The sequence below is a fragment of the Sinocyclocheilus rhinocerous genome, unplaced genomic scaffold (assembly GCF_001515625.1).
Source record: "Sinocyclocheilus rhinocerous isolate Xijiao unplaced genomic scaffold, SAMN03320098_v1.1 scaffold1043, whole genome shotgun sequence".
Taxonomy (NCBI): Eukaryota; Metazoa; Chordata; class Actinopteri; order Cypriniformes; family Cyprinidae; genus Sinocyclocheilus; species Sinocyclocheilus rhinocerous.
The window spans coordinates 1057254-1076477 of NW_015642610.1; the positions used below are offsets into that span (position 1 = coordinate 1057254).

Sequence of the window (19224 nt, forward strand, 5' to 3'; positions counted from 1 at the left end):
TATATATATATAATAACGTGACAGGTAAAGTGTATCTCACATCACTGTGCAGTCTCTTTCCGCTTACATAATAATAATACATATACATTGTTTTATACATATACATTTATTTGGAAAGGAGCTTTGCATTGAGGTCCTTAACACATTGTCAGGGTTTATTTTGCATTAATGATTGGCTATGAAACATACAGTATACAGTATACACTTTTAAAATTAAAACCTAAAAACACTAAACAAAGAGTTTTTATTACCGCATCAGTCTACATACCATTTCATCTCTAGGAGTGATTTTAGTGATTGCCATAAAAATATTATTGCACACTCTCCATCTCTTGTATATTGTCATTTAGATCACAAGCACTTCTGAATACCAATGGAATGGTTACTTTTTAGAAAGGAAAAACAATAATTTTCTTTCAGAGAGGAGTTGCATTCTGTTCGACATGGACTGTAGTAACAATTTTGGTTACACTTTACTTGAAGGGGTGTGCATAAGACTGACATGACACCTTCATAATCATGACATGACACCTACATAATCATGACATGACACGTCATGGATATGAAGGTTTTTTATGCATGTTTATGACAACTGTCATTAAGTGTCATTCGCTCAGTTATGTAATTTTTACTGCAAAGATGACATTGTTTGAGTTGTCTTTGTTATGGGCTATGGTTAGGGGTAAGGGTAGGGGCAGGGTTAGGTTAGGGTTAGGTCAAATAATGTCATATTTGCATTAAAAATGACATAACTGAGCCAATGACACTTAATGACAGTTGTCATAAACAAGCATAAAACCTCCTTCATATTCATGACATGTGTCATGTCATGATTATGAAGGTGTCATGTCAGTCTTATGCACACCCCTTCAAGTAAAGTGTTACCACAATTTTTACTCTATAAATCTATTAGATAGTGGTTCTCACCTTTTTTGACTCCACGGCCCCTCATTAGAAGGACCCCCATGTAGACTAAGATACTTAAAGAATTACATTAAATTATATGAAATTTAAATTATGATTCAAGAACTGAATATAAAGCTCTATAACAGAATATTAAGTTCTATAATGAATTTATATGAATTTCCACTTGAATGAAATTGCAGTTGATTGAAACTTAATTACAATTGAAAGGCATTTTTAAACTTATTTTTAACTCACAAATGGTCAGTTCTCTCATTAAAATATTTTAGAGCTTAACATTACAAGTAAAATTTATATATTTATAGTAAAAATGTCCATCATTTTTAAAGATTTATTTATTTTGAATGAAATCACACTTTTAAAATGCCCTCATATATCCAGGTTTTCCAAGACCATGGGAGTTGTAGAGGGAACAAACTAAAATAAGATATATGATGTCAGTTTACATCTTGACTGTTAGTGTTTTAGTTTATTTTAAAGCTTGTGTTCTCTTATTTTAAATCATCTTGTAACCCTTTTGAAGTCTGCTGAAAACCGATGTTATGAAGCATAATAATAACAATAAGCATATAAGTATAATAATAAATAAGTAGGCATGGTGACACTTAAGACAGGTTGGAAAACTCTGAACTGCACAATGTTGTCCTTCTATTACTGCAGTGGAAATCAAATTCTCATGTTGCCAAAAAGCTACAGTAATTATGAGCCATAATTAATCACCTCAGACCCATGAGAGTGTGAGAATAACAAAACTCCATATACATACACAACAAAAGTCAAGTACGTGACCAACCTGCCCATAAAGTCATCTTTCTTCCCTGCATCTTTATCCCAGATGGTGACGTCAATGAAACCGCCCTGTTCATCATACAGGTGGAAGTCAAACTGCTCTCTCCACTGGGGGTTTAGTGTTTTTGGCATCGTCTGCACAGAAGAAACACACTTGATCAGAATTTGCCTTACATGAAAGAAAAAGTCCCAAATGAACAAGTAACTTGATTACAGCTCATGTGGACCCTACCTTACTTTTGTACTTTTGATGTCCCATTCTGAATTTGACATAAGGGTCACTTAAGCCATTGGCGTCCATAGGCTGGAGGTCATGGGCCTCGATGAGACTAATGCTAACGATGCCTCTCCACAGCTGAGCCTTCCTGTGAACGTCTGATAACCTCAGACTCTGATGCTGCAATGTGACACAAACACAACACACACCCACCCCCCATACACACACTCACGTCAGGCAAAATACAATCCAATGTGAAGAGAAAGTCAGTGAAATTAAAGCTGAATGGCAGACAAGGTGTTTGTGGTCAAAAATGTGATGCAAAAATAGTGCAGCAACAAATTGCAGCAACATGGAAGACACATATTTCGGGGACGTGATAGGACAACATACACACAGAGAATGCATGGCACTGCAAAGACAGAGACAAACTTTCCATGAGTAAAAAGTGAATATACACTAATTTGCAAAATTTTGGGGTCGGCAAGATTTTTAAACGTTTCTGAAAGACATCAGTAAAAAAACACAGTAAAAACAGTAAATAGTGTGAAATATTACTACAATTGAAAATACTATAAATGTTTTTATTATTATTATTATTTTACTTTAACATATATTAAAATCTTAACATATATAAAAAACAAAGCTGAATTTCAGTGTCAAATGATCTTTCAGAAATCATTCCAATATGCTGATTTGCCACTCGAGAAACATTTCTTATTATGAATGTTGAAAACAGTTGTGCTGATTAATGTTTTTGTGGAAACGTGATAATATATTTTTTTCAGGATTCTTTGATGAATAGAAAGTACAAAAGAACAGCATTTATTTGAAATCGAAATCTTTTGTAACATTACATACGTCTTTACTGTCACGTTTGATCAATTTAATTCATCCTTGCTGAATAAAATCTAACTGACCCTAAACTTTTGAACAGCAATGTATAAAATAAACAGCAAAAATCTACTAAACCTATTCTAAGATCCAGTCTACATTATCTAATAGGGTGTATCTCATGAAAAGAAATGTTTAAGGTCATTTCACGACACTAAAAAAGTAAAGTAAAAATAAAAATAAAAAATTGCAGGATAGAAAATGAAGCTATTGTTGAATTTTTTTCAAGAATAAATGTAGTACAACAAATACTAAAATTATATTTATTTTATGATTATTCATTTATGAATTACAAGTAATGAGAGATCTGACTGTATAAATAGTAATATATCTATTTATTATGTAATAAATAATATATAGATATTTTTTTTTGGAGTGAATTATAAACTGGGCAGTTTTTGATCACCCAAGGACTCCAAAGCTTACAAACATATGCAGTCTTTTAGTATCTGGAAACTGAGGTCTGTTAACTTCAACTGAGCAAGACATTTGCCAAACAAACTATTTTAACATATATCTCTTTGCTTAATTTGGAGTCCTTATTAATGCGTTTCTTTTCTTAAAATTCATTTTATTAAACTCAGAGCAAACCTGTTCTGAAAAAACACACAGCTTTGATGTTAAAAGCAGGCAGCTAATGACATTCTCTCCAGATATTAGTGTGATCCTCTGACTGTACACAACAACTGTAAGCTTACTCTTTTTGTGTGAGGGTTAACATGAGCATTCAGAGCTCTAATGTGATCTTTGCCCATGATGCCGACCAAAAACAAGCAGCTCGTTTTGTTTTGATGTTGACTAACTGTGTCTAAAAAGGCTGCATTTCCTCAGTGAAATGATGGTTAAAACAGAAGAAAGTATAAAACCATGAAGTAGATTCAAAAAGTAGAACTGGATGCAAGTACTAACAGCTGTGTTAGCATTAATTTTGTTCTTACATGCACTTCAGGGTGAAGTTTTTTTATATTCATATATCATAGCAGAAGTCTTAATTTAAGAGATGTATCAATTACAAATCCCGCTTGATTTGCATCTGCAGAGCTCATCGTTTACAGTATTTTGGAAATGAAAGATATATAGGGAGTATAAATAGAAGAAACACCCAAGTGTGCACCGCGAGCTGTGTAAAAGTAGTTATCGTAGCGCTGTTAAATTCCCGAGACGCAGCCAACATGGCCCACTTTGGAGCTTCAAAGGCTTGGGTGGGGTAAGCCTTTCAGCAGGACGTCCTTATCCACATGCTGGAGAGCCACTTTCATGTTTTTGGGCCTCTCTGAAAGTTGGGCTCCAACATTAGCCAAAACAAAACGTCTCGGGTTACTTATGTAACCATGGTTCCCTGAGGGGAACGAGACACTGCGTCCTCTAGGGGTCGCTATGGGGAACGCCTCGTTGTGACCCGTGTCTGAAGCCTACATTGAAAAAACACCAACTTGTTTGGCCGGCGACAGCCATGACGTCACTACCGTCGCGACTAGTACAAAATAGGCGCCGGTAGCGCACATCATTCACTTCTTCGTCTGAAGCTTGTGTCCGCAGCATGGCACAAAGCTAGAGGACGCAGTGTCTCGTTCCCCTCAGGGAACCATGGTTACACAAGTAACCTGAGACGTTATTCTCTCTTCAACAATTGCAATTCTATAAACACATGACTTAAAGTGGACACATTTATACACTCAAACACAGGTGAGACATAAGTTTAATAAAGTGATTTTTGATTCAGATGAATTAATTATTCACCACAACAAGATTTAAAAATGTTTTTGTTCTTCCTCGTTAAAACAAGGCCAGTACATGAAGGTGGTTACTTTTAGAAGTGAGAAGTGATGCTTCATTCAGGCCTTCCTGAACACAGACAGATGGAATTATAATAAGGGGAAGTCAATGAAAATTACATGCACATGTTGCTGTGAATCTTTTACTCTTCTCGACCCCTAGAGGACGCAGTTCGAAGTTCCACGAAAGGGAACAGGAGTTACTTGACCACTGCTGGGAACATGCAGCTGAGAGCTGTGCAGTTTGTTCTCTTGAGTAGCACAAATCAATGCAACTAGGTTGTGTGTTAGTGTTAAACTGAGATCACTTGATGACCACACATTATCACTGAAACTTACACTTAGTAGACAACAGAAAGGTCTGCTGTACACATGCATGCACGAACCAGAGACAAAGAGAGTACATTATTCCCATCCCGGGCCAACATGCCACTTTCATACAAAACAATCCATTCACAACACAAGGAAGAAGAAAATACAAAAATAAAATAAATAAAAACCTATAATAGAACATCAACTTAAAGATTAATAGTGAGATTGATAAGGAACAGCTTAACATATAAAAAAATGTCGCAAACAAAAAACCACCACCACCATTAGAGTACCTGCTCTTTTGAGAATTCTTTGAAATATTTACTACTCAAATATTTTAGTGTTGTTTTAGTATTACTTATATATAATATATTATTATTTTAAAAATGTTTGAATTATTTTTATATTTTCAGTTTCATTTTAATGTAATATTTTGTTTTGCTTTTCTCATTTCATTGTTTTTTTTTATATTACTTTGTTGTTTAAATTTATGTTTATTTAAGATCAAAGTAATTTATGTTTTGGTTTTAGTCCAGTTTTATTTTATTTATTTACAGGTAGTGATTTAAGTGCTTCAACTTAAATGTATTTTAGTTACCAAGTTTTTGATTTACTGTTCATATTTTATTTTATTTAAGCTTTATTTCAATTAACAAAAATGTGTTTAATGGTTTATTCAGAAACATTGTCACTTGGATGAATGGATAAAGCATTGAAATAAACAGCAAAAAAAAAAAGTTATTGTGCACAGACCCACCACAAAAATCTACAATAACGATAAATAAAATAAATAAAATAAAATAATCATGCTTCAAATGAGGCATTAAATCGGGCAAAATATGCATCATTTTCATGGTAAGAAAAGAACTTTGTATACACATAGCTTTACATATGCAAAATTACCAGGTTATAAAAGTGGTTGCTCTGATCACATCCTGTTTGTCTATAAAGCAATAAAGTGCGAAATCTCCTCAGGGAACACTGCAGAACATGCACCGTGTAGTCGATGCAATAAGATGACAAAAACAAAGTATGCTTTATTTTCTCCGTCAGTTGCTGCAATACACAAATGAAACTCCGGTGGCCCTGAAATTGTATCTGGAACGGATTTTTATGGCAAATTTCAGCCTTTAAGGCAGGACAAATTGGGGCCCTGCACTTGACAAAGGTGCACTTTCTTATCTGTACACTAGATGGCAGCGTTTCTTACCATGTATATTGCAGCACATAGAAAATAAAGTCAGCAAAAGCCGATTTTACAACTGAAACAAAAAAAGTGAGGGTAAAAAAAAAATTTAATAAAAAAAAAGGAAAAAGGACTGGGAATCACGGCCCCCTTCAGTCTGAGCAGAGAACTGCAGAAGGCGGGGGATCAGTACAGGTGGGACATGCTGTTATTACCTTACTGGATCGTTTCCAGCTCCTTCTCATAAGCATGGTCTGTGAATGAGACATTATAAAGCGTTATAAAGCCACCCCTTGGTCTCTCTAACAGGGTGTCAGAGATGAACCTGACATCCTGTCTGAATACAGTTCAGAAGAGTCAAGGGGTCAAAAGGAGGCAGCCCGGGGAAGCTATGGTTGGGGAGGAGCCATTAAAAGCTAATAAAACCACTAAATCACACAGAAACAAAAAACATGTTTTAATTCAAAGCTTTGTTAGTTCAGCAAGGATACACACACATACAAAAAAACTATAGAGGTGTTATAAGTCACTGCATTATAGAGTAAGTAATTGTTGTTTAAGGTCAAAAATTATCCATTTTTTAATCAAAGAACTTAAAAAAAAAAAGTCTATATTATGAATAGCATACTAACATAAAACTCCACTATTTCTGCAGTATACTGTAGCATGTTTAATATGTGCAATGTGCTTCAACTTGACATTCCATTTCTGGTGTAGTAAAGGAACCAGAAATAATGTTTTATATTTTTAGCATCCCTTTCTCCACTCACTATTTGCTGTCAAAATATATATTATTATATACATGTTAATAAAAGAAGAGGTTTTATTTTTTACACAAAATTAGATTTGAAAACAAAATACCCATATTTATTTGTGATTAAAAACTAGATTCCACTTACTTACTAAACATGCAACATTAAGTCTTGTGACAACAAAGTAGCATATTATTGCGCGATTGAACATTTAGCACTGCATTTTCATCCTGCTTCACAAATTTAATTTCTAAAGTTTATAAAAGAAGTATATAGTAGTATATGGTACTGTATGAAGTAAGCAGTATGCAAGCCCGAGCATTAACAATGTTAATGGTGCATTTGCTAGGGCACTAGCTGGCTAATGGATAACTATACTCATTTTCCTCTCATTGAAATTCTACCTGCCAACACTGAGCGTATTCTCTAGAGTCTAGACAATCGATTTCTCTCAGATGTATGCAATAGAAATCCTTTCCAGGTCAGACACTGGCTCATCCAGACCAGAGAACACATTTGTAGTCTTCTGTACTGCAATAAGATGGGTGACATAATATATGAAACCATATGAAACCCTATACTACTGTTCAAACGTTTGAGTTGGAAAGATTTAAAATAAATAAATAAATAAAATAAAATACAAATAAAAAACAGTAAAATTGTCAAATATTATTAGAATTTAATGTGTGCTTGTTGAAAAAAAATCTTTAAAAGAAACAAACATTTAAATTTTTTTGTGTAAATCAAAGAAAACTCACTGCTTCCCTGAAGTCTCCCTCTTTTGGAATAAGTGTGACTGCCAGTTCCAGTGAACCCAGGTCATGGTTGGGATAGTGGGGATCTTTGAGGTCAAGGGTCACATCCAAGGTCCTAAAAGGGAGAGAGAACCTACAGTATGAACAACCAAAATCCTGCCATGATCAATCATTATGTGTTCTACATTTCTTACAACAGCATTCATGTGTTTGTACATATTTATAAACACTAGAGGGCAGCAGTGTAAATTAATTGATATTGTGACACTTGAGATTGTGTTTCAGATGCGTCAATGTGTCACAAAGCATCAGAGGACCTTTGGTGCTCCAGGGACTCTAAATAGAGATATGCAGAGCCCATAAAATCATCCTGCAGCCCAAAGTCATAGTCAAAGACCTGCAGAAGAAAGAAAACACCCGGAAGTAAGGCATGTCATTTCACACAACAAAGAACAGAAGCAGGAGTTACTGTGACTGTAAAGACAGCATACAGTAGATTTATCATGTACCTTCACATAGAGCGGCTCTCTCAAACTCTCCACCAGCAGACTGACTTTCTCGTCCCATACTGGGTTCAGGTTTTTGTGGATTGTTTTGCTGCGGAAAACCTCTTTCCCTGCGATCTTAAACTTCACATATGGGTCACTGGTCCCTGTGAATACATCAATACATTCTTTTGACTGTTTTTCAAAAATAAACAGTAGCAAACAACATGTTTTTTCTTCTACAAAACTAGAACATGGTGTTACCAGCTTAGTTTATAATAAACAGCATTTTGGAAAACATTTAAAGATACTGCAAAACAAAGACAAAACTTTACTGAGAAAATTAATTGGAATAGAATTGGCATTTTCTACTCAATTCCAAATTCTACACAGCCCTTCTGGTAACTACTTAAAATCTACATCATCTAGCTATAAAACAAACAAAAAAAAGGTTATTTTTGTCAACAACAAACACATACTGTTGCTCATATGCACATATTCATTATCTCTGTCTCTTTCTCTTGCTGAAGGGCTTTTTCTTTCTCATGGAGTAGTTGTCTACGGTGTTTATAAATGGGTCTGAAATAGACTTGGGTCACGTGACCTTAACTGTCAGCTCTTATTGGTTCAAGCACTAAAATTACATGAGTGTGCTGTGTAAAGCCAAGGGCAGACCGAATACAGTGAGCACAACCATAAACAAACAAATACACTAATGAGTAATAATCAACATGACAGAGCCTCATTATACACCCTAAGCAAATAACAAGACTCAACAGAAAGAACAACTACAGAGCATATTATAACACTGAATGTGTGTGAATGTGATATTCCACAATGTTAATACATGAAGAGTGTCTAAGTGACTTGGCTCCTGAAATTGTCAAAGCAAACATCCTGACGTTCGACTCAGTTCAATATAGTACAGTTTCCAAAAGAGAGCACTAGATGTCACTGTTTGTTCAGTGGAAAATCTGCACAGCGCCCTGCATGTCACCTGACCTGCTCTATCTGCAGTGGATCAGGAACTATTATAGTATTCTGAGACATGAAGAAGCATAGCATAATATCTACCAAATCACCATCTGACAACTTGAGAAATTTTTCTCAAGTTGATGTGGTTTAATATAAAAATATGGCATCATTCTTTACAAACAGAAGCAACATGAACATTTATAAGCTTTTTAAATGAATAAATAAGCATTTGTATTGAAAATTAAAGTACTCAAAAATACTCCAATTCAAGAAAATATTTATATGCAAATGATGAAAATTGTAAGTAACATTCTGTGCACAAAATGCAACAAATAAATGGACAATAACAGTCTGTTGTGCCAACCACAGTAAACACGTTCTGAATGAAGCAATTCTAATAAGCGATACTTTAGATCTCATTACGTTGACAAAGACAAACATCAGTGCCAGGGGAAATGTCCATATTCTGACTAAATGAAGTGTTGGGTTTAGGGGAAATCCACCACATAATGATTCAATTCAGCTCACGTTCTGCTCTGCAGAAACCTCAGTGTCCCTATGCAGAGACGCACGATCCAGTGTCAGCAATAAACAGAGTGAATGTGATGCTACATTAGTATACGATAGCTTTGTGTGAGAAAAATTCAAGTTGACGTAGCTCACAAATCTTATGCATATTCAAATTTGACGCATTGTTATTAATGTACCAATGACACATTATTAGAATATACTGTAATGTATGCGAAGAAGAATGAGATCTCAAGCAGATGAGATTATTGGTGTAGGTATAATGACTTAAATATATCTTTGTGTTCCTCACATAAAGGTACTTAATGACTTCAGAAGACCAAATCGCACCAAGACACATATCAAAGTTGTATAGAACGTTTGTCATTTTTGGAAGCCACTTTTATTCACTTTCATTGTATAGTAATAATAATAATGGAAGCCAGTGGGATCTGAAACTGTTTGGTTTCCAACATTCTTCAAAACATCTCCTTTTATGTTCCACAGAAGAAAGAAAATCAAAGGAGGTTTGGAACAACATGTGAGAAAATGATTTTTGGGTGAACCATCCCTTTCTCGCAGTATTTGTCTAGGTATCTACATGCACACACTCATCTCCAAACTGAAATACATGATACAAGTAAGAAAAGTGTTGGTGTGGGCATGTTAGCAGTGGCAAACGACAGTTCTATATACAATCACTTCACTTGCATCAGCTCACTGGCAGGGAATCCCCATTAAACACCTCTGCAGTGTTACTCTCAGTGCCCATCATAATCTATCAGCCTCTGAGGGAAGCCTCTGTAATGTCATTAGATCAGTGCTGAGACATTTAGTACGGTAATCAAACATGCTCCTGTAGATCGGTATCACAGCATGCTGCACGCTCAGCACTGACACTGGGTTTTGAAATTTATATAGGTTTTTTTTTCCCCCTGAATTCCACATGCGTCAAAACTACAAAATGTTAAAAAACTACAACAACAACATGAAAACAAAACTCCAGTTAAGCAAACCTCTTCATGCAAATCTCCACAGTCATTAGATCTAATAACCAATTAGGTAGTTATTTTCCTATTCATCCACCCTTAAAGCCAATCCTAATGTTTGTTCAATCACTGAATCATTCATCTAAATAATACAATAAACTGCATTTAAATTCAAAAGGAAGCAGTGACTCTAGATAATGGCTATGGTTAAAGGGTTAGTTCACCCAAAAATGAAAATTAGCCCATAAATTACCTAACCCTCAAGTCATCCTAGGTGTATATGACTTTCTTCTTTCAGACGAATCCAGTCGGAGGTATATTAAAAATGGTCTTTGATCTTTCAAGCTGTTTCATGCCACTCAGCAGGTGTTGCATTGCTTCGGTCCAAAAGCAGTTAAATAAAATGCGCCCATCCATAAAAAAAAGTGTCTCACACGGCTCCGGGGGGTGAACAAAGTCCTCCTGTAGCGAATCGATGCGTTTTTGTAAGAAAAATATCCATATTCAAAACCTAATAATCACTTTAATGTAGCTTGCGTTCACTGTTGTACACTGGAAGAAGTTCTGGGCTGATGAGGTATGGGGTCAGCGCTGCGCATGCGCCGGTGAGTCTCGTGAAAACCAACGTTTGTTTACAGGATCAAAGGAAGTAAAGTTTCCTTACTTTAGCAAAGGAAAACCAGTCTCCTCTTGGCTTATATCGAAATCCTCTGACATTCTTCTTTACAAATCCTCGTTTTGTACTTCTAATTAGTGACCGTTGTTTTGTTTCTCCGACTGGATTCGTCTGAAAGAAGAAAGTCATATACACCTAGGATGACTTGAGGGTGAGTAATGTATGGGCTAATTTTCATTTTTGGGTGAACTAACCCTTTAAGCAATCTGTTTGCCTCTGGATGTTGATGCCCAGCTGTGAATTATGTTGGTGCACCATGAGAGATAGCTGAAAGAAGACAGTTTATTTCCATGACTTTACTTCAAGATAAAGGAATAAAAACCAAAGAAGACCTGATGTGAATATCAAACACAATGCATGCACGTCGTTCATACCACATAAACACATCACAGACTGTAAGAAATACAGCTTACCACAAATGAAATTATTTCTGTTTAGGATTTTTCTATTTTAAATACATCTTTGTTCATTTCAAATGATAGTATCAGCACAGTAATTAGAACTTTAGAATGTCTTAGTATTTTGTTTGTCTCCTTTTTTCTATACCGATGAAACCTGATGATCAAGTTCTCCAGTGTGATTTGAGATGATCCAAAGAGCATCTTGATCTTCAGTGGAAGAACATCTGACTGTCTATACAAAGATTCACATTATCAAATCAAAAAACGTACTTTTATTGATTTGTGACCTAGAAATAGTGCAGAATCTTAAATATTTCTTATTCATTTCACATCATAATTTTTCTTTGTTTTATATTTAAATACATTTAAATTAAATAGAAAAATAAATAAAACACAGATTTCCAATGCCTCCAACTTTTTTTTAGCAGAAATGTAACATGGTGAACAAAAAATAATAAATAAATAAAAAGAGAGGGGGGGGGGGGGGGGGGGGGGGAATCCTTCTTTGCAGCACTGAACAGTATATATGAAAATTCTGACTGTCTGTGATGGAAAAAAGCTTTGGGGGAAAAATGCTGACACAACCTGTGGGTCTGATGTATGCCACATCTCTGCCCTTGACAGCCATCTGCAGCAGAGCGTTCAGCATTATAGGAACTGAAAGATATTTATCATTAATCTGAGTAAACCCGGTAAAATCTGTGGTCAGGAATAATTTCTCATCAGCCACAATGAAAAATAGTCAGAATGGGGGAATTTCCCTAAGTACATTCCCCATCGCATTAATCAAACTGCCCTCCACAACACTTGAGTGAGCTGGAAGTAAGAAGCTGTTCACAGAAGGATCAATAGATAGTTTGAATGAGTGAGGAACTGCGTTTGACTGCAGGGTCATAGTGTGCCGAGCAGTGAACGATTCCTCCTCTGCCCTCTGATCAATATGTGCATTAGACACCTGCACATTTGCTCTCAAACTGCATTTTTATAGACCTATAAATGTTGTGCCACTGTCAATCCAAAAGGCTTGAGAGTTTGAAATTGGAGACTACTATCTTGGCCAGAAACCAAGGAACAGTATAATGCATAATTGTATTGATTGTTTGCTAATGAGGATGACCTGATTTCAAAACCAGCTAATGAAATTTCTTGCCCTTGCCCTGCTCTAAAATACAGCTTAAACCACTAAGGGTTATAGCCTTTGTTGGTTTAAGCTGTTTTCCCCCTTTAGGATTCTTCCTGTTGTTTCCACCTCTGTCTTTTCAATAAACATGGAACAAATCCAACACATTTTATTCGTAAAATGCATTTTTCTTCTCATAAAATATGCTTTTAGTGGCTTCATTTAGTGTTTTGTGCAGAGATTTGGTTCAACTGAGTTATATTAGCATAGATATTATAATATATTACATAAATAAATAAATTAATTAATTAATTAATTATTAGTGATGAGTCATTAAGTGCTCTATGACTGACAGATTCTTACTGAAAAAATTTTTTTGTCACAGCGCCCATGTGAGCACTGTGATGAGTGTAAAGCAGGTTACTAAAAGAATTGCACAGACTATGAGAATTAAATATTCTTATTGCTGTTGTCATTATTTGTATACTTCTACAGAATACATAATGTCTTTCTAGTCGTGATTGTGACTGCTGTTTACAGTCTGACTATCACTCAATCTCAGTGGGCCACTTAAACATTAAAATCAGCTGAATTTGCTCCTAGCAAACAAAGAAACTGATGCAGAGAAATCAAATGAATTGCATTATTTACTTCAAGTAAAGCGTTGAATATACAAAATGTGGTCAGACCTACTTACCATTGGCCCTCTGGGGCTCTGTGATGGCACAGACTTCCAGCCCTGTCACTCACTACACCCATTCTGTACACATTAGGGCTTTTAAGTGATACCCTCGATGTGGAGAAAAAAATAATAAAACAAAAGGGTCTGATAACAGGTTACAGAGACAAAGTGAGCAATATGATGGCCACTATGAAGCCAAGGGGAGCTTTTCAGTCTTATGTGAATGTAAATATTATTATAGGTACACTAAAAGTGCACAAAAAGTGCATTAAAAGCAGTTTTATTTTACACAGAGCCACTCACCTCATGAGGGTCAACATAATAAGATCACATGACTAGTCAGAAGGATAATACTTTCTTTTGGCAACCTCCCTATTTTCTGAACTTTTTTGGACAGAATAATCATGGCTTATGCTGAACAGCACATTTTCACCATGGCACAGTGATGCAACATCCACACCGCAAGGTGGCCAGCATGACTTATTAGGAAATACTTTACAATAAGGTTTCATTTGTTAACATTGTAAGGCATTTCCGAACATCACACAAACCAGATGAGAGTCGTAAAAAGCTGAACCATGGCCAGCCAGGCGGCAACTTTCTCCAATGAGTTCCTGTCTCGCTCTGCTTATCTTTACAAAGAAAACACGGAGCTAATGATTTGCCAGGCCACCTCCATGTCGACACAATACTAAGACAACAAGAACTGACCCCTCCCATCTGGATCCGTTTAAGCTACAGAAGGTCAGTAGGTTTCGTGACTGGTTTCAGCATCAATAAAACATCTAATGGACCAAAGAGCAAAGAGGTCTAATATCTAGAAAGAGTCCTGCACAGAATCGCACGGACCTCATGACCATTTGACGCATAAATTGCTAAATCCGATCAACAAAAGAGACAATTTTATAGCTCCCTGTCCAGCAGGAGAATCTCCAGCAGACTCTCAGATCTGACCTGAGAATGACCGCAGGACCCTTCCCTTTTCCCCCTGCATTCCAAAGGAAAGAGACAAGATTTCTTTGACAATCGTTGCGTGTGTGTGTGTGTTGTATTTCCATATTATTTTGTATATTTAATGCTTCACCTGACTAGCACATTAATGTAATTCATTTGATTAAAATGTTTAATCTACTCACAACCTCATTTTATTTATTATTTATTTTTATTATTTTATTTTATTTATATACAACATTGTTGTGCATTAGGTAATATTAACAATGAACATTGTTATGCTTTCATTTTTTATTATTATTATTTTTTTTTTACATTTATTCATTTAGCAGACACTTTTATCGAAAGCAACTTGTGAATTCTTAAAGGGGTCATATGATGCGATTTCAATTTTTCCTTTCTCTTTGGAGTGTTACAAGCTCTTGGTGCATAAAGAAGATCTGTAAAGTTGCAAACACTAAAGTCTCAAAACCAAAGAGATATTCTTTATAAAAGTTAAGAGTTAACCACACCTACCTAAAACGGCTCGTTCTAACACACCCCACATGTCTACGTCACGATGTGAGAAGATTTGCATAACGCCGCCCAAGGAGAGCCATATTTCTGCCTAAGCGGTGCTCTGGAGAGCGGAGGCTTCGGCAGGATGACTCTCCTAAACGAGAGGAGCCTAACAACACTCAACCCTAGTTGAGGAGCTCTTAAAGAGTGGAGGTCTCATCATTACGACTCTCTAAAGCGAGAGGAGACCTAGCGACACTCAACCCCAGAGGCAGTAGCGAGCGGCTCAAAAAGAAAGAGCCTACAACTCATATTTACTGCCTAAGTGGAGCTCTGGGGAGCGGAGGCTTCAGCAAGATGACTCTCTTAAACGAGAGGAAACCTAACAACGCTCAACCCTGGTAGGGGGCCTAAGAGTGTAGGTCTCAGCATAACGACTCTCTAAAACGAGAGGAGACCTAGTTACACTCAACGCCACATTTCTGCCTATGCGGTGCTCTGGGGAGCGGAGGCTTCAGCCGGATGACTCTCTTAAACGAGAGGAAGCCTAACAACACTCAATCCTAGTTTAGGAGCTCTTAAGAGCGGAGGTCTCAGCATAACGACTCTCTAAAACGAGAGGAGACCTAGCTACACTCAAAGCTAGAGGCAGTTAGTGAGGCTCAAAAAAGGGAAGAGCCCACGAACCCACATTTCTGCCTAAGCGGTGCTCTGGGGAGCGGATCCCCGATCCCAGACCCTCAGAAAGAATTCTCATCACTGGTCCGGCCTCAGGGTCCACCCTCAAGTGCACACGATGTTTGCCGCATCCGCGCTGGATCTTTCTCCTTAGATCCCTTCTCCTGTCTCTGAATTCCCGCCTCCTCTGTGATCTACTCCTCCTCGGAGGAGGACCACGAGTGGCCACACTAACCGCCTGGCCCTGTCTCCGATCCGCAGACCGGGATGGGCCAGGATCCCCCTCATGTTTGGGCGCAGACATAGACCGGCGCGGTATAAAAGACTTATAAGCCGCCGAGCGCGCTTTCGCCTCCCTGAATTTACCGACCACCGTCTCAACGGATGTGCCGAACAGCTCAGAAGGCGAAACCGGCGTATCGAGAAGAAAGCATTTCTCTTTCTCCCCGATGTCCGCCAAGTTCACCCACAGATGTCTCTCAGTGGCCACCATCGCCGCCATAGACCTGCCGATCGCGGCAGCTGTCTGCTTGGTGGCCCTGAGCGCCAGATCTGTGGTGCGGCGCAGCTCGGTCACCGCCTCAGGGGGTACACACACACATACACACACAGAGTGGGTATAGAAAAGAATTATCCCCTTTTAAAATAACCATTTAATTTCAGTCTGAAATGAAGACGAACACAGTTTTTGTTTTATCCAGCTGTATTTACTCAGTGCAACTTATAACATCCAAGTGAAAGATGTAACACCAACATGTCAGAAAAAAAGAAAAAGAAAAAAAAGGAAACAGAATCACTGAAATGTATGTGTTATATCTGTCACTTGGATGTTATAAGTTGCACTAAGTAAATACAGCTGGATAAAACAAAAACTGTTTGTCCGTCTTCTACATGACAGAAGACATGCAGTAGATTGTAGACAACAGATTTTTCAGCAAATCATGTTAAATTAGAGGCCTTAGAAATGTGTGTATTAAATATGATACAGTAGGCTTTATGGGGTTATATTCTCAACATATTCAGTTATACGGAGTAATTTGATCTATAAAATACTTTGTTGTCAAACTCCTGCCTCTGTGTAGTTTATGCATTTTTTTTTTTCTTTTTTATAGGAAGAAGAGCTAAACTCTACCCAAGCCTTTTATTACGAACCAATGCACTGAGCCCCCAAAAAGAGAGACACATAAGAGATTTGAAGTGTAAAACTATTGCCATATCTAATAAATGTAATAAAAAAGTTTGAGGTTTTATGTGAGATATGTCTTTTTCCATTTTCTTTCTCTAAAATATGAGACGGTCCACAGGCCGGGTTCAGATTGGCTGTCAGGTGTCTGGATATTTAAAAAACAGTGCTGAAGAAAAGAAGCCTTTCAATAGCACATAGAAACAGAAGAGAGATGTGGTCAATACATCTCCAGCACACTCCATTACCCAGCATGCCCCACGACAGCAATGGATTGATGACTGCAGCAGTTTCTAGTCTGGTGCTCCCCTGCTCAAGTTTGTATGTTTGTGTGAGTGTGTGAATGAAGCTATAGCACAGCATGCAGCTGTGAATTCAGTCCACACGCTTTAATGCAGATCTAATGCAGCATATCTATACTTGACAACACTAGGCTAAAAAACAAAAATATACTCTACCATTCAAAAGTGTGGGGTCAGTGAGATTTTCTTAAATGTTTTTGATAGAAGTCTCATATGCTCACTGAGGTGCCTTTTATTTGATCAAAAATACAGTAAAAACAGTAATATTGTGAAATATTACAATTTAAAATAAATGTTTTCTATTTTAATATATTTTAAAATATACATTTCTTTAAAAAAAAATCTCACTAAACCCAAATGCTTGAACGGTACTGTATATAAACATACTTTTCCTATTTTCTTTCCTTCTGTAGCTCTCATTTTTCACTAACAATTCATATTTAAAACTAGTGGTTAGGACAAATGTGACAACTACCGCCGTTTAGCGCCACTGATGTCAAGCATGCCACAGTGCATTTCCATATGATATGGGCTATGGTTGGAGGACAAGATTTTATGCAAATAATGAGCAAAATGTCTGTAAAAAAAAATAAAATGCTCACACAAACCTGCAGAAACTCACAAGTTGTATGGACTATTTTTAGAGTTTTTTTATCTTTGTTGTTCTTTTATTTGTAGCTTGACAGCACCTGGTCAGTGTTTATTTGGGTTTGGGATAACATGAGAGTGACTACGTATCATTTAAAGGAATAGTCCACATAAAGATAACTGACAGCATAATGCAGTAAATTTGACTAGTCCCTTAATTCCTGTAGGTGCATTTTGCTTCATTACATTAAAAGAGCTCATATTCAAACCAAGCAGTTTAGCAAATTGGTGACAAACAGATTTGTTTGTTAGATTATGTCCATGCAAAGGAGTAATAAATGCAATGATTTGTGTGTGTGTGTGTGTGTGTGTGTGTTTAGAGACAGGCAAGTTACCAAGACAGAAAATGCAAATGTTAAGTCCAGAAACGTTGCAGTATAATGAGCAATAATAGTAGAGGAAGGAGTGTGCGTGTGTGGTTTCATAAAATCAACCCCGTCTCTCATTAGCTCAACACACTACATCTAATATTGCAAACACGAGACAAATCCACTAACGTTGTAGATGCAACTTCAGAGTCTCGAGTCTGTGAAACATTCTGCAATACCAGTAACCATCACTCAGCAGGAGTGGTCATTTTCTGATTAATCTCACACATTACATTTACAATTCTGCAATAACTGAGCTGCTGGACTGTAAAAACCTCAACTAGAGGCGCTTTGCATGTTGTTCACTTCCACCACACACACCATCAGATCATTAACAGATGCTGACAGATGGATTTCAATGCCAGAGAAAGACAACAGGAAACATCCCTGATGTTATAATCCTGGATCAGTTTCTGCCAAGCTGTCTACACCATTCTAACAAACACACAAAATCATCCGTAACTCAAGGTTAAAACAAGCAGAACACAAGAGTCTGCAACCTAAAAGAAAACAGACTCAAGAACTCAACACTCTCATTCATCACTGCTGCCGCTGTTTGTCTTCTTCACACATGCTGTTCTCAGAGCATGTCTGTTTCTTTCTGACAGTGAAATGAGAGGAATGTGTCATAGACAGTATAACTACACTACCTGTCTCTAAAAAGTGCATTTCTCCATTGAGTCATTCAAATTTTTTACATTACATTAAAACACAAAGCAGCTCTTTTAAATTGTAATAATATTTCATAATATTAAAATAAATGCCACCTTGTTGAGCATAAAACACAGCTTTCAAAAAACAAATCTTACTGACCCCAAACTTCTGTAAGGTAGTTTATAGTGCTAATATCTAATTGTAGTATAGTACGTCTTTCACACTTTCTGCACAAAAAATAAAACAGATGTTGGTTAGTACTGCCAATACTTGGATATTTACTAATATTTAAAGGGGTCATATGATGTTGCTAAAAAGAACATTATTTTGTGTATTTGGTGTAATGAAATGTGTTTATGCGGTTTAAGGTTCAAAAAACACATTATTTTCCACATGCTGTACATTATTGTTTCTCCTCTATGCCCCGCCTTTCTGAAACGCGTCAATTTTTACAAAGCTCATTGTTCTGAAAAGCGAGGTGTGCTCTGATTGGCCAACTATCC

At 36.8% G+C, this 19224-nt stretch overlaps 1 protein-coding gene across 4 annotated transcripts in view; it reads right to left on the bottom strand.

Annotated features, from left to right (window-relative positions):
• LOC107756292 (multiple C2 and transmembrane domain-containing protein 1-like) overlaps window positions 1–19224 on the bottom strand; it is a 157704-nt gene that overhangs the window by 67427 nt on the left and 71053 nt on the right. For all 4 annotated transcript variants that reach the window (XM_016573321.1, XM_016573320.1, XM_016573322.1 and 1 more), the window contains exons 3-8: window positions 8114–8256; window positions 7922–8001; window positions 7608–7719; window positions 6313–6351; window positions 1946–2110; window positions 1718–1848 (exon numbers count right to left, since the gene is read on the bottom strand). In XM_016573321.1, coding sequence (XP_016428807.1) covers window positions 1718–1848; window positions 1946–2110; window positions 6313–6351; window positions 7608–7719; window positions 7922–8001; window positions 8114–8256 — 670 coding nt within the window. The remainder of the gene's footprint in view (window positions 1–1717; window positions 1849–1945; window positions 2111–6312; window positions 6352–7607; window positions 7720–7921; window positions 8002–8113; window positions 8257–19224) is intronic.